This window comes from Carlito syrichta, unplaced genomic scaffold, assembly GCF_000164805.1.
Source record: "Carlito syrichta isolate Samal-C Ts95f unplaced genomic scaffold, Tarsius_syrichta-2.0.1 Scaffold78498, whole genome shotgun sequence".
NCBI lineage: Eukaryota > Metazoa > Chordata > Mammalia > Primates > Tarsiidae > Carlito > Carlito syrichta.
This window is the reverse complement of record NW_007022594.1, coordinates 53,793-69,103: the sequence shown is the minus strand read 5'-3', so window position 1 is coordinate 69,103 and position 15,311 is coordinate 53,793. Positions and strand designations below refer to the sequence as shown.

At 49.0% G+C, this 15,311-nt stretch overlaps 1 protein-coding gene across 1 annotated transcript in view; it reads left to right on the top strand.

Annotated features, from left to right (window-relative positions):
- Positions 1-14,668, top strand: part of LIG3 (DNA ligase 3) — a 21,931-nt gene extending 7,263 nt beyond the window's left edge. The window contains exons 3-19 of the mRNA XM_008054289.2: positions 758-955; positions 1,619-1,770; positions 2,801-2,967; positions 3,116-3,193; positions 3,808-3,976; positions 5,288-5,443; positions 7,219-7,350; positions 7,739-7,818; positions 8,853-8,940; positions 9,339-9,416; positions 9,695-9,818; positions 10,372-10,514; positions 10,859-10,933; positions 11,359-11,505; positions 12,009-12,210; positions 12,581-12,702; positions 13,868-14,668. Of these exons, the coding sequence (XP_008052480.1) occupies positions 758-955; positions 1,619-1,770; positions 2,801-2,967; positions 3,116-3,193; positions 3,808-3,976; positions 5,288-5,443; positions 7,219-7,350; positions 7,739-7,818; positions 8,853-8,940; positions 9,339-9,416; positions 9,695-9,818; positions 10,372-10,514; positions 10,859-10,933; positions 11,359-11,505; positions 12,009-12,210; positions 12,581-12,702; positions 13,868-14,101 (2,345 nt within the window). The 3' untranslated portion in view covers positions 14,102-14,668. The remainder of the gene's footprint in view (positions 1-757; positions 956-1,618; positions 1,771-2,800; positions 2,968-3,115; positions 3,194-3,807; positions 3,977-5,287; positions 5,444-7,218; positions 7,351-7,738; positions 7,819-8,852; positions 8,941-9,338; positions 9,417-9,694; positions 9,819-10,371; positions 10,515-10,858; positions 10,934-11,358; positions 11,506-12,008; positions 12,211-12,580; positions 12,703-13,867) is intronic.
- Positions 14,669-15,311: the final 643 nt, after the last annotated feature.

Sequence of the window (15,311 nt, the reverse complement as noted above, 5' to 3'; positions counted from 1 at the left end):
CTGGGCGACAGAGTGAGACTCCAACTCAAAAAAAAAAAAAAAAAGAAAAAAGACACAAGAACTAATCCAGGGCTGAGCCAGTTTTATTCCTGCTTAACAATCTGAATGAAAAGACAATTGTGGTCACCAACCCTGGTAACTGGATTGCAACATTCCATGGTACCAGGGTTAGAGTCACGAACAAACCAAAGCTGAGCCATAGCATACTAGTGGGATCCAGCTTTCTTGGTGGTGTCCTTGTCCTGGCTCTGTCACCAAGGAGATGGATGTTCTGGGAAGTCGTTAGTTCTTCTTAGACCTCAGTCCCCTCATCAGTAAGAGGACATTGGACTAGATAATCTTTAAGGCTTCTTCTAGCTCTGACAATCTATGATACAGTAATTTCACACTGACTAACATGCCCCTTGATTTCTTCTCCCTTTCTCATCTCAGCTTTTCTGGGTTCTGCTTTACAATTGTTTTGAGATCCCCCTGACCACTCTTGGCACAACAATGGCCATGTTCTTTTGCGAAGTGCTCACAGAAAGAGATGCACATAGTTTGGTCCTCTGCTTATTGTTTTACCATTAATATCTGTGAGAGTTGGGGAAATTACTTGATCTTCATTTCTTTACCTATATGATGGGTATAATATCTACTGCAAAGCGGTATTTAGGGGGATAAATTGAAGCTAAAGCAACAGCAGAATGGCTGTTAGTTTCCTTTCTTCCCTTCTCAGAAAGGCAAAATGAATTCCTTTCTGTTGTTTCTTCAACAGCCAAGCCCAACAACTCTGTGGAAGCGCCCTCAAGGCCTACCCCTAAGACAAGTCTGTCTTCAAGCAAATGTGACCCTAAGCACAAGGATTGTCTGCTGCGGGAGTTTCGGAAGTTATGTGCCATGGTGGCTGATAATCCTAGCTATAATACGAAGACCCAGATCATCCAGGACTTTCTGCGGAAAGGCTCAGCAGGAGGTGTGGCCATGAGCACCCTGAGTAGGCTTTTTCTCCAAAGAGCTAGAACCATGCCTGGCTTTGTGGGCGTGTGGACTGTGGAGTTGCACAGGGTCCCCTGCTTGCTTTAATACTTGACCATTACTGTCTTGACATTCTCAGTCATTTTGAACAAGAGGCCTTGCATTTACATTTTGCACTAGACCCCACAAATTATGTTGTCAATTCTGCTCAGAGCACTTTGACATCTTTCTTCTTCTGCCCTTATTCTCTGCCCCCAGGAGGCCAGAAAAACCAATCCTATTTGATTAGTAAGAAAATTCACTATCTTGCATATTTGATTGGGGTTTCGTGAGGCACATGCACAGCTTGGAATAGAATCTTCCAGCTCTGTTTCTTTCATTTATCTAATAAATTGTCACTGAACATCTGTAATATGCTTGTCACTGGGCACATGAAGTGAAAGTTATCACCCTGCCCAGTGGGAGATCATCCATGGTCTAAAGGTGAGACAGACAAATAAACCACCAGCCTCTGAACTCCATGGCCTCTAGTTGTACACAGGGTACCGTGAGAGTATAGGCAGTGATATATAGATCTCATTCCATCTCTGCTTCTTTGAGTTTATGTATTTATTTGTCTAAGATTAATTTCTCAAGAAGGATTCCTTTCTTCTGTCTCCAGATGGTTTCCACGGTGATGTGTACCTAACAGTGAAGCTGCTGCTGCCAGGTGTCATTAAGAGTGTTTACAACTTGAATGATAAGCAGATTGTGAAGCTTTTCAGTCGCATTTTTAACTGCAACCCAGATGATATGGCACGGGACCTAGAGCAGGTCAGAGGAAGGGGTGGGTAGGCTGCATTCCAGGTAGGGCTTTGCCAAGCCAGACACCTGCAGCCTCTTTTTTCTGGTTGGGGCACATGTTGTTTTAGGAAATTGAAGCCATTTGAGCACTCTTCCGTTATGGGGAGAGCTGAATGTGAGGCTACAGCTGTTAATTTCATAAGTTTCCTAGGACTGAAACCACACCACTGCTAAACTACAAAAAATCAGGATTTGAGACTTCCCTCTGTCTCCTGGAGCTTGTTTTGGATTCTCCTTTTTCTTGCTTTTTTCCCCTCCTCTAACTTGACTTCCCAGAACATCCATCTCCTTGGTGACAGAGCCAGGACAAGGACACCACCAAGAAAGCTGGATCCCACTAGTATGCTATGGCTCAGCTTTGGTTTGTTCGTGACTCTAACCCTGGTACCATGGAATGTTGCAATCCAGTTACCAGGGTTGGTGACCACAATTGTCTTTTCATTCAGATTGTTAAGCAGGAATAAAACTGGCTCAGCCCTGGATTAGTTCTTGTGTCTTTTTTCTTTTTTTTTTTTTTTTTGAGTTGGAGTCTCACTCTGTCGCCCAGACTGGAGTGCAGTGGTGGCTCCTGGCCACCGCAGCCTCAACTTGCTGGGCCCCGGCGATCCTTCTGCACCAGCCTTCTGAGTAGCCGGAATTACAGGCGTGCACTACCACGCCCAGCTGAATTTTTGGATTTATTGTAGAGATGAGGTCTTGCCAAGTTGCCCAGGCAGGTCTCGCACCCGCCGGCTCAGGCAATCCATCACCTCAGCCTCCCAAAGCGCGGGATTACAGGCAGAGCCACCGAGCCCGGCGTCTTTTCTTAGCTAAAGCGGGTAGATAGACATGCCTCTTCTAAGAAAAGTGGATGAGATAGAGTTTCTAAGAAGTGAGGTAGATATGTTGTTGGAATAGGAGCTAGGATTGAAATCTCTTAATTCATCTTTAGTGCTAGGTCTTGGGGGTTCACTTGGCCACCCTGGGGTTACAGCAGTGACATTTTGGTTTTTGGAGACAGGGTGACGTGTCAGAGACAATCAGAGTCTTCTTTGAGCAGAGCAAGTCTTTCCCCCCAGCTGCTAAGAGCCTCCTTACCATCCAGGAAGTGGATGAATTCCTCCTGCAACTCTCCAGACTTACCAAGGAGGATGAGCAGCAACAGGCCCTGCAGGACATCGCCTCCAGGTGGGGGAGCTGCTTCAGTCAAACTGTGCTCCATGGGAATGGTCTTAGGGAGATGGAATCTTTGGTCTTAGGGAGATGGAATCTTTTGGGAAGGTTTAGGGATCTAGAGCTCTTCAAAGACCAAGTCGAATGTGCCTTATCCCCCTAGGTGTACAGCCAATGACCTTAAGTGCATCATCAGGTTGATCAAACATGATTTGAAGATGAACTCAGGTGCAAAACACGTGTAAGTACCAGCACCTCTGACAGCCTAAGCTGCCAGTTTCATTTGTTCCCAGCTGGTGTTAGAATTTTGGAGTCCCAATCTGGATTTAAGTTTTCATTCTTACTTCCCTGATCCGTCACTTGACCTGTCTCTGCTTCCATTTTCTCCTATATAAAATGAAGATAACAATGCCTTTCTCAGAGGGTTGTTATAATTGAAAGTATGGAATACGTTAGCCAGGTATGGTGGTATGCACCTGTTGTCCCAGCTACTCAGGAGCCTGAGGTGGGAGGATCACTTGAGCTAGAAATTTGAGGCTACAGTGAGCTGTGATCACACCACTGCATTCCAGTCTGGACAACCGAGTGAGACCCTGTTTCTTAAAATAGAAAGTATGGAATATGTTCCATAAGCATAGTATGAATCTCTTGCCCAGTCTAGCCTCCTAAGGCAGCATCTAAGTAAGCACTGTATCAAAAATTTTCCAAAGGATGTTTTTCCTCCTGTGAAAATCATTAGACAGTAAAACAGCCCTTTCCTTACAGAGTCAGGTTTCTCCTGTGAGGACAGACTACCATCCAAAGCCTTAGGTCAAAAGCAGTGGTGATGTTTCCTGCTCCTGTCCCCTTTGGCAGGTTAGACGCCCTTGACCCCAATGCCTATGAAGCCTTCAAAGCCTCACGCAACCTGCAGGATGTGGTGGAGCGTGTCCTTCGCAATGAGCAGGAGGTAGAGAAGGAGCCAGGCCGGAGACGGGCTCTGAGCGTCCAGGCCTCACTGATGACGCCTGTGCAACCCATGCTGGTGAGGAGCACTGCTCTGCCCCACCCCACCCCCACTTCCTCCACGATTCCCCTCTCTCAGGGTGAGACCCGATAGGGTCTGAAGGTTGAGAGTTCTGGCAAGCTGACTGGAGGAGTTTGGGGAAGGAAGGGCAGAGGCTCAAGGGATATTTCTCAATGGGAAGTGAATGCAAAGGCTCTAGTGGAGAGACTTGAACTCTAGTCTCAGCTTTACCACTAACAAGCTGTAGAATCTCAGATGAGGTGTTTGGCCTAATGGCCTTTAGTTTCCTTATGTGGATGATCTCTGAGACTCCCTGAGGCATCTGCCTGGAGTGGTTTATCTATCATCCTACCGAAAGACGGTGGATATTTTAAGTAACCCCTGAGATTCTGTGACCCGCCACTAAGTATCTCTGGGAGCTGGTGGCAGAGCCAGGCTTCCTATGACAGGGTGACTTGGAAAGGGGGAGGAAGCATAAGGAATGAAGGCTAACTCCGAAAGAAATTGTCTTGGGCCTCTGCTCACTTCATGAGAAACGGGTTTCCTTTCCAGATTCAGTTTTCCTGTGTGACAAGACACACTACATGCCTCCTGAGTGATTCTTTGGATTTTTCCAGTGGTGTACAGTGCTTCTTATGAAACTGTCTTTATGTGTCATACTAAGGTGTTGGTTTAGGGTTCTGTGTTTGGAATAGGGAAGTATTCTCTCCCTGCTAGGAATGTGGGATAGCCAGCACCAAAATAATGAAATTTTTACCTCAGAGATGGGGCACCTGCGATAGTGGCCTTTCTGACTTTTCTGAAAATTCCTCCTGGAGCCAGTTCTGCAGCCTGCCATTTGAAGACTAGCAGGGATTACATAGCTTGATGGTTAACCACCACAGGTTTTAGAGTTGGGCCTAGATTCAAACTTATTCCTGCTAATTACTAACTGTATAGCAGCTATGTACCGACACAGCTGATATTTTTAATAATAAGTTGGAGGCCTTGCAAGAGTCAGAATTATTGAGAAAAAAAATTAAATCCTAAAAATAAATTAGAAATTGAATTCTGTATTCATTGCTCTACAATGAATAGCATTCATATTCCTTGAAATACAAGCTCCTGTGTCAACTCTGGTGATTATTTATTTTATAGGTAGACTACAACATTGCCCTGCCCCTTCCATTCCCATTACCTCTTCAACAGCCTGCCCTGAGCACACACTGTAGGCAATTGGTCCCCAGGACCCAGGTCCTATCCTGAATAACCCAATTTCAGGCTCTTTGGCTGTCCCTACTAAGCAGCCCTTCATTGAAAGTCTCCAGGCTTTGCTTTCCCCACCCCAAGGCTGAAGCCTGCAAGTCCATCGAGTACGCAATGAAGAAGTGTCCTAATGGCATGTTCTCTGAGATCAAGTATGATGGTGAGCGAGTCCAGGTGCATAAGAATGGGGACCACTTCAACTACTTCAGTCGCAGCCTCAAGCCTGTCCTGCCTCACAAGGTATATGTTCCTTCTTTCCTACTAGTTCTGTCTTTCCTCTAAGTATCTCAGGGCCAGAGTGCCGTAGCCATTTCAGCTCTGGTACACAATAAGGGATTTCTTTCTATTTGTTGAAAGAATGAATTCATTTATTAAGTTTTGGAGTCTTCCAATAATGAAGGGCTGCTCAGCAGGGATAGCCAGAGTTCAGACATAGTCAGGACGGAGCTCCCTGGGACAGTGCTACTCTCACCCACAGTGATACTGAGCATTCAGCTCAGTTGGTGAGTTGCCGTGGGGGTCTTTGTGTTTCCATGTCCTGAGTGCTCCCCTTGAGCTCATGCTGTTGGGCTGTCATTCACTAACTTGTTCAACAAATATTTATCAAATGCCTATGTAGCTGATAGGCATACAACAGTGAAAAAAATGGACAAAGGTTCTGACCCTCATGAAGCTTATACTCTGATGTAACATAATCCTGTGGGGACATCTGGGAGCCTAGATTCCTGCCCCAATCAGAGGGCATTGAGAACTGCATTTCTCAGCTCCCAAGAGACTGTGAGCCTTTAGGGGTATCTTCGGGGAAAAGCAGCTAGAACATCTGGCTCCAGTAGCTGTGAATAGATGGAGAATTTCTGTCCTTGCTATCCTTTTCCTTCCCAGCTCAGACTCTGTTTTTCAGAGTCCCAGGGGCTGGGCAGGTGTTGTGTGGTCCATGTGCTTACCTCAGCCTTGCCTTCCTATTGGAGTGCTGGGGACAAAGCAGGCAGACTGCTGTTTCAGGTGTCAAGGGGAGGGCTATGCAGTGGCCTCCATGTGAAGCGGGTTCACTTGCTCTGTGGAGCACTGGAAAATTGCTTGAGGCTCTGCTTCTGGCGAGGTTGCTGTTAAATGGGCACCTCCTGTGACTCCAAAGAAGTTTGAGCACAGCTTTCCAGATTGAGCTCTTTGCCCACTTTCCCTTTCCCAGTATTCATTCATCCCTTGCCTCTCCTGTGTTTTTGGTTCTTAAGGCCATATTGGAGCTTGGCGAGAGATGGGATGAATGTGCCGGCCTGTTTTGTTCCTGCTCTAATCATACTGGGTAGTGACGGACTGTGTGCCCTGCCCAGGTAGATTAAGCCACAGTAATGCTCTCTTGTCCCCATCGCTGGCATCACTTGGCAGGGAGTACCCAGGGTTACAGTGGGACTTCTCCCTATCTGAAGCTGTCAAAGATGAGGGCTTTGCCTTTATCAAGAAAAATCCAATACCAGACATTTTCTCTTACTCTGAAAATGGCAGCGGGTTCGGGGCTCCCACTCAGAGAAGACCTTGCTCAGCTTTCCTTGCTAATCTTGAGGGGCTTCATTTCTCCTTCCGTTGTCTTTTTGAGCAGGCCGTTCTTCCTTCAGTCCAGCCCCTAGCCAAATATTCACCCATCTTCTGCAACAAGCACTAAGCTCTTCCTACCCACCTTTCCTCCCTCCCTCCCACTTTTGTCTACCTCCACCTCCTCCCCCACGTTTACTCTTAGTTTCTTCCTTTTTCCTCCAAACACTCTGCCTTCTCTACAGTTCATGGAAAGTGATTCCGCCTGGGCTGACCTCTTCTGGGGTCTAGACAGAAGTTCTGAAACAGTCCTATTCCTCTTGTCCAGATGGTTGACCAGGCTTAGCTGTTTTGCACATGAGCTAGCTTCTACATGTTGCTCTGTGGTCCTTCTGGGGCTTAGGCTTTGCTTTCCATGGCTTGGCTTTGGAAATGGGGCTGTGCTGCCCATTCATCCCTCACCAAAGCCACCCTTCTGTTTCCAGGTGGCCCATTTTAAGGACTACATCCCCCAGGCTTTTCCCGGGGGCCATAGCATGATCTTGGACTCTGAGGTGCTCCTGATTGACAACAAGACAGGCAAACCACTGCCCTTTGGGACTCTGGGAGTACACAAGGTACCGGCTCAGGGCCACATGTACAATAATGAGCGAGTGTGAGTATGTGTGTGTGTGTGCGTGTAAATGCTGCAGTCTGAAAAAGAAGGAATATATCACTTAGGGTGGGGCTTATTCTTTGCTTCTGAACTGTTTCTGAATTTGCCTTGAATTAGATATGCTTTTTCCCATTAAAAAAAAGAGTTAGTATTGGGAACCAACTCATAATTGGGCTGCTTTCCATTTAGCACCATCTGCTCAGCGTCCTTATGGCCCAGGAGCTTTAGAGCATAGACAGGACTTTCCATCAGGTGCTTCAGAGCCTCCAGAAGTGGTCTAGTACGTCCCACTGTTGCATGCCCTCTGACTTATGTACCTCATGTACCTACTACTTCATTTTCCCTCGTAGAAAGCTGCCTTCCAAGATGCTAATGTCTGCCTGTTTGTGTTTGATTGTATCTACTTCAATGATGTCAGCTTGATGGACAGGTGAGTTGGTTAGTCTTTAAACCCAGGAACTGTCAGGAATCTGTGTTCCTGGGTAGGGAGCGTGGGGCATTCAGGTTAGAAAGGCGTGAGGAACCACCTGGCACATATTCCTTTGTGCCCAGGAGCTTGGCAGAGGCAATGGCAGGAGGGAGCTGAGAGGAAGCACAATTATGATATAGTCATCTCCCCATTTAGTGTAAGGAAGATCCCCTGTGTTGACACCACCTCATTGCTGAGAGCTTAAGCCACAGAGGAAATCCACACCCCCAAAGAAGTATCTCAACTAAAGCAAAATGAACTGTTGCAGAGAAACAGGCTGCGCAAAGTGGGTTTTATTTCTCCAGTAGCACCCATTGGGACACAAGGCAGATAATTTTCAGTTCAGAGGCTTTGACTTCAGAAGAGACTGGCAATAGGAAGCCCCTGATTGCAGGGGAGGCTATGAGTGGGACCATCCTGGGGAGAACTTGCAGTCCTGACTTAGCTACATCCATATGCGTGGGCCTGAGACACCAGTATTGGCCCTTTCCACGCTTAGAAATGTATCCCTGCCCCTGTTGTTCCTGCAGCAGCCATATCCTTGATTATGGTGGGGAAAGGAAGTAGAAGAGAAGAAGAATTAGTGGGGGTAGAAGCTGGAGTTTGAGTCTTGAGACCTGTCTCAGCCTGCTGACCCACAGGCCAGTTCGCCTTGGGGTTGGAGCAAAGCAGGGTGCAGGGAATGGAAAATGAGGGAGTCATCTTTCAATGACCAGAATTTATACAATCTGGGCTAGAGGCCAGCTCTCCCTTGGCTTGCTAAAGCAGAAGTAGGAGCTCCAACTATGAACTGGCTCTATGCTGTGACTCCCAAGTGTCCATCTTTAGTCACGACGGAGCCCTCTTAGCCCCTGACAGAACTGTTACACATACGAGGGTGTTATTCCATGGCGCAGCTTCTGTTGAAGCAAGGAGTTTTATCACTGCACCCCTTCCCTCAGATTCGTAATGGGTAGGAGGCTCCTGGGCTAACCTCAGCTCTCCTGTTCCCTTAGGCCTCTATGTGAGCGGCGGAAGTTTCTTCATGACAACATGGTTGAAATTCCAAACCGGATCATGTTCTCAGAAATGAAGCAAGTCACAGTAAGTGAAGACCCCACTCTAGGCAGTGTCCTGCTGGTTTGAAAGCAGGGCAGACAACCCGTTGGGGCAAGTGTGACTGAGAGAATGAGTCCTAATTATTCTCTTCTGGGGGATCCTGATGTGTTTACCTTTGACTGTATATGTTGTCCACTAGTCTTCACCCAGGAGGGAGGGCATGAAAATCTTTCCTAGGTAAGCACCCTGTGTTTCAAAGCCACAGCAGCTCCCTGGTTAGAATGGGCGGCTCCCTGCTTTCTTGCCCTTTGTTCTTGATATTCAAGTTAGAGTGTTTCCAGTGGGCACTTTACTAGTGTGTGAAAAGGAATAACCCCCACTCACTTCCACGCTACCCTCTTTATTCTCACACCTGCTTCAACATCTCTCCCATTGTCCGTCAGAAAGCTTCAGACTTGGCTGACATGATAAACCGGGTGATCCAGGAGGGCTTGGAAGGGCTGGTGCTGAAGGACGTGAAGGTAAGATGGCTACCCCGTTTTCTCCTGCAGACTCCCTCTGGGTCCTCTGCCCTGAGTCTTTCCAGCCCTGGCCAGGAGATGGCAGTGGCAGCATGTGGTGGTTGGGGGTGGATGCTGAGGGAGCCTTTCCAGGGTGTGGACAGATCTGTTCTGGATCTGGAGCATGGGTTTGTGCAGTGCCTGGAGCCTGAGGGCTCTTCCCAAGAGTGGGCTGGGCACTGTCCTATCCTTGTGTTTTCATTCTAGTTTGTGGTCTTCTCTCTCTTGCTTCCCCTCAGGGCACATATGAGCCTGGGAAGCGGCACTGGCTGAAAGTGAAGAAAGACTATTTGAACGAGGGGGCCATGGCCGACACAGCTGACCTGGTGGTCCTTGGGGCCTTCTATGGGCAAGGGAGCAAAGGTCAGGATGGGCTCTGGACCCGGGACGGTCCTCTTTTGAAAGGCACCACTTGAGGTACAGGCTGGCCTTCTTACTGGCATGATCTGCCGGCATGGCCAGTCATGACTTCTGAAGTCCTGGGAACTGGGGCCCCATGCTGGCTTGTGTCAACTTGGCAGGGAGAAGTCAGGCAGGAATACCCTGTGCTGGCCTAGCATGAGGAAGCTTACCACCTGTTACTTCCTCAGAGCCTGACAGCTTTTTCCTCAGAGAAAATCTCTTTCCTGACTGGAGAGGAAGGTAGAGTCTGAGGAACTAAGTTTTAGGCAGTCACTATAGGCTGAGCACTATTCCATTCCCCAGAACCCAACAGGTATGATTATCCTGAACTTACTCAAAAGGAAACTGGGGCTCATAAAGGCTAAAATTGCACAGCTAGTGAGAGGTAGCTCCAAGAGGTAAACTCTGACACCAAGGCCCGTGCCCCCTCCTCTGCACCTGGCCTTTCCTGGCCTCGTGGGGCTGGCAGAGATGGCTCCCTCTAGCCCACACTCAGACCACACTCCCCTCCCAGGCGGCATGATGTCGATCTTCCTCATGGGCTGCTACGACCCTGGCAGCCAGAAGTGGTGCACAGTCACCAAGTGTGCAGGAGGCCATGATGATGCCACACTCGCCCGCCTGCAGAAGGAACTGGACATGGTGAAGATCAGCAAGGTGAGGAAGGGACCTGGTTGGTCCTGGCCTTGGGACTGGCCATCATTACTGAGACAGAGGCTACACCTGGCAGACTGCAGGTATCACTTATCTCCCCAGAAAGGAGGGTTGCTGCTTGGCTGTTGGGAGCAGGACTGGGCCCTAAAACCTCGGAGTGTCTACCTTGTGGAAAGTGGCCTGCTTGGCCTCTAGGCCACACCCCCCCTGGGCAGGGAGGATCGCATGGGATGTGGGTCAGCTTTTTAAGCTAAGTCACTTCTTCTCACAGTCCTGTTATCAAGAGAAGGGGTTTGAGCCTTGTTCCAGCTTGAGAACAGTCCAGAACAGCATCTTTTCTCCTCCAGGATCCCAGTAAGATACCCAGCTGGCTGAAGATCAACAAGATCTACTATCCTGACTTCATCGTCCCAGACCCAAAGGTATCAATCAACCCAGTGGCTTGGAGTCCTCCAGCCCATAGAATTGGCGTGTGAGTTCTCCAGTGCAACAGAGAAGCCATCTCAGCCTCACTGAAAGTCCATCCAGGGGTAGGGGATCTGAATTCTTCAGCCAAGTGACAGGCCCAGGGACAATCAGCCAACTCTGAGGAATCTTCTTTAGTAGAAGAAGAAAGTACCCATCCTCTCAGCATAGAGTGTCTGTTCTAGGAGAAATCTGGCCCAGTCCCTTCTTGCACAGATAGGACGTCCCAAAGGTCACCCAGCAACAGCAGAACTAGAACTAGAACCTAAACCTCCCAGCTATTAGCCAAAGCTTTTGTGGTTTTAACTGTTCTGTATTGCCTCCAGCTGGTTGGGAGATATTTTCTTAACCAGTGATGACCTGCCTAACTTACTGTTGACAGAAAGCTGCCGTGTGGGAGATCACAGGGGCTGAATTCTCCAAATCTGAGGCTCATACAGCTGATGGGATCTCTATTCGATTCCCTCGCTGCACCCGAATCCGTGATGATAAGGACTGGAAATCTGCCACTAACCTCCCCCAACTCAAGGTACAGCTGTTGGGCTGTCTGTGTGTTCTGCACCCACTGTCCTGGCAACCTTGGGTACCAGTATTGTTCCCATGCCCTCTGTCTTCTCCTTTCCCTCATTCCCCTGAGACACAGCAAACTGGTGCCAGGCAGGGGCAGCAGCACTAGGCCTCCCTCCTACAGTTTCCTAGTGGAGAGCCTTGTGTTCATCAGGCCTGCTGAGCAGCCCTTGCTCTGAAGAGTAACAACTTGCTCTCACAGCCTCCTAGTGAGGAGCTGCAGTTCCCATTTTGCTGATGAAGAGCTAAGGTACAGAGAACAGTGATTTGTGTCCTGATTGCTGAGGTTACAGGGCCATACTTAGGAATAGTATCAAGGAAGCCAATTCCTCTTCCCTGCTCCTTATCTTGCTCACCTCTTTCTTCCCCAGCCACATGTGCCTAAAACACACCACACACTCCACCTCTGAGGCCAGTGTCCAGGCAGGGAATTATATTACCTGACATTCTTCCTCCCCAACTCAGGAGCTATACCAGCTATCCAAGGAAAAAGCCAACATTACTGTAGTGGCGGATGATGAGGGGGGCTCCCCTACAGGGGGCAGCACCGGAGAGAACAAGGGCACCTGGGGATCTGCTGTGGCCCGCAAGGCCCCCAAAGCCTCCCCCAGCAAGCTGCCGGCCAAGAAAGCAGAAGGGAAGCCAAGTAGCCCCAACAGCAAAGATGGTAAGGATAAGGGAGGGGCTGGGGTGATGACGAGGTGGTGTAAGGGGCAGGGACCCCATCTCACATTCCAACCCTGGGGTCACATGATCATCTGGGTCCACTGCAGCTGACTGTTGCATTCCTGGTATGAGCCCATCCATGGACCGGAGCTGTTCTGCTGGGCACCCCCTATCTGCTCAGCAAGCCTGGATGAAGCAGTACCTTGGGAAAGCCAGTCTGACCAGGGGATTAACTACTGTTGAGCTAAAGGGCTTAGTTAACTCTTCCCTCTCCTCTCACCTATGCTCATAGCAGAGGAAAGCCCTGACTTTAGGGACCATTGTCAGCAGCCCCTACCCTCTTAATTCCTATCCCAAACTCTGTCCTACAGGCAACATGCTGACCACAAAGCCGTCCCCTGCGAAGGTGGGAGAGAAGCTAGCTGTGCAGTCTTCTCCAGTGAGAGTGGGGAAGAAGCGGAAAGCTGCTGCTGAGACCCTGTGCCAAACAAAGGTAAGGGTAAGAACAGCCATGTGTGTAGCCCAGGGCCCTGTGTTCCCAAGCCTCTGCACATGAACTTTGGGAGAAGATGAGCTTTGGGTGCTTTGGGGAACATTGGCTAGGTCCCTTCCCTGCTTGTAGCTGCTCCTCTGCCATGGGCAGGGTCAGCAGTGCTGCTGCTCCACTCTGAGCCCTCTTGTTGCCTTGCAGAGGCGGCCAACCAGTGAGCAGAGAGGAAGGAGAGCCGTGCCAACAGGCAGGAGCTAGAGCAGCCGGCCTAGCCAGGAGAGGCCACAGGGACCCACCCAGATGCTGGCCCCAAGTCACAGTTTTTATTAAAAGGGAGAAAGTCCAGTCCAGGTGTGGTAGTGCAGCAGTGTGAGTTTGTGATCAGGGTAGGAGAAGGTCCAGCCAGCAAGGAGTGGGGCCAGGGACATTGCCTTGGTGACTCTCCTCCCACCCAGGAAGCCTTTTCCCTTGTACACTCACTCATCAGTCTTGGATTGGCAATATTTGTTGAGCACCTACTGAGGCCGGGAACTAGGATTAGTACTGGCTCAACTCTGGAGTAGCTGGTGGTCCAATCCAGAAGTAAACATGACCACTACACCATGTAGCTGCGCCCCTACTGTCCCCACCTCCACCCAAGAGTAGGCAAGAAGTCGTGGCAATTCGAGGTTTGAACCCACTCCCCAGCAGACCAATAGAAACCTTTCCCATTTCCCTTTCCTGTCGAACTCATCGACAGTAATGGGCAGGACTCCTGACCCCTTGACCTAGCTAGCTCTACAGAGTAGATAACTCTGTGTATTCACTTGATCTCAGGGGTTGTCACGTAGTCTGGTTGCACTGAATCAGTCAGCCCTGCCTGTCCACCAGCCACTGGATAACTCTTGTAGACATGTACTTTTTCCATCTCCAGGTCCCAAGAGTTGAGGCCCATCTCTTCTCCCTCCTTTTCCCCAAGGCACGGATGGAGGAGAGTGTCAGTATTGTATAATTTGGAGTGACTGGAAGGGGTTGGTGGCATTGATGCATGCGCCTTTTCTCCAGTAAACTGTTTGTATGTGCATCCTTAACTCTAGGCTCCTTCCTTACTCTGTCCTGTGCTCATCTGGGTAAGACCATCTGTACCCAGTGTGGGTCCGACTCCACCCTGATCCGTCTGCATTTGCAGGTGCTGCTGGATATCTTCACTGGGGTGCGGCTCTTCTTGCCACCCTCCACACCAGACTTCAGCCGTCTAAGACGCTACTTTGTAGCATTCGACGGGGACCTGGTACAAGAATTTGACATGGCTTCAGCCACACATGTGCTGGGTAGCAGGGACCAGGACCTTGAGGCCCAGCAGGTCTCCTCAGAGTGGATTTGGGCATGTATCCGGAAAAGGAGACTGGTAGCTCCCTGCTAGGCCTACTGTCTTCCCTCTGCCTCAGGCCATATCTGCCTTATCATACTGCTGGACCAGGTTCAGGCTGGAAGCAAGTAGACAGAGGAACAGGTTTGGGGCAGTGGGCTCGCTTCTCTAAAACCCACCAGTTCTCCATGGTCTCTGCTGGACCAGGAATTAGTTGCTGTGGGTACCATAAGTGAAGTCAGTTTCTCTAGCTGGCTTAAACAGACCTTTCAGATCAGGGTGCTGGCTTTGTCATCTTTGTTTTCTTTGAAAAGAAGCCTAGTTTTTTGTTTTTTTTTTTAAATAAATGAATATCTTGTAGTTCTCTGTTCTTTCCCCACCTGCACCCCTACAATTTCCCTAGTGATGAAAGGAGTAGAGGCTGGGCTATTGAAGTTGTGTCCACAAAGCCTTCTCTCCTCTTCTTGCCTGCCTTTGTACTCTCAAGCTCATCTTATTATATTTAAAAGACTACCCTCAAAAATGCTTCTTTTCTTTCGCAAAACGTATATTCAGCGTGGCTTCCTTTGCCAGGAATGAACCCTTACTTGAAAGAAAACAAAATGAACTTTTATGATTTTATTCTGTGTTCTCCTGTTACAGGGTGAGGATTCCCAGTTTGAAGGGAGGGGACTAGAATCAGGTAGGAAATGGGGCCTTTACGAAGAAAAGGGAGGTTATTTGGGATACTCCTCTAGGGGGATAGAGTCTTCAGGAAGACCTGGCTTCTCCACATCTGGAAACAAGACTGCGCTTGAAGAATCCAGACCAGGCTCCGTGGCTGAGCCTGTAATCCCAGCACTTTGGGAGACCAAGGCAAGTGGATTGCCTGAGCCCGCTGGTTCCAAGAACAGCCTGGACAACTTGGTGAGACCTCGTCTCTACAATAAAATAAAAAATAGCCGGTAGCTCGCATCTGTAGTTCCGGGCTACTTGGAAGGCTGAGGTGGAAGGATCGCTGGAGCCCAGAAGGTCAACGCTGGGGTGGCTGTGAGTGTGCATGCCACTGTACTCCAGCCTGGGCGAAGGCATGAGACTCCAGCTCAAAAAAAAAAAAAAAGAAGAATCTACACCTGAGATCAAATGTACACAGCCTGCTTACAAAGAACTCCTGTGCTACCTGAGGCTGATTTATTTGAAGAACAAAAGGAAGACAATTTGGTGTAGACAAGTTCTTTTCAACAGAACTTTTTGCAGCAATGGAAATACACCATAAATCTGCACT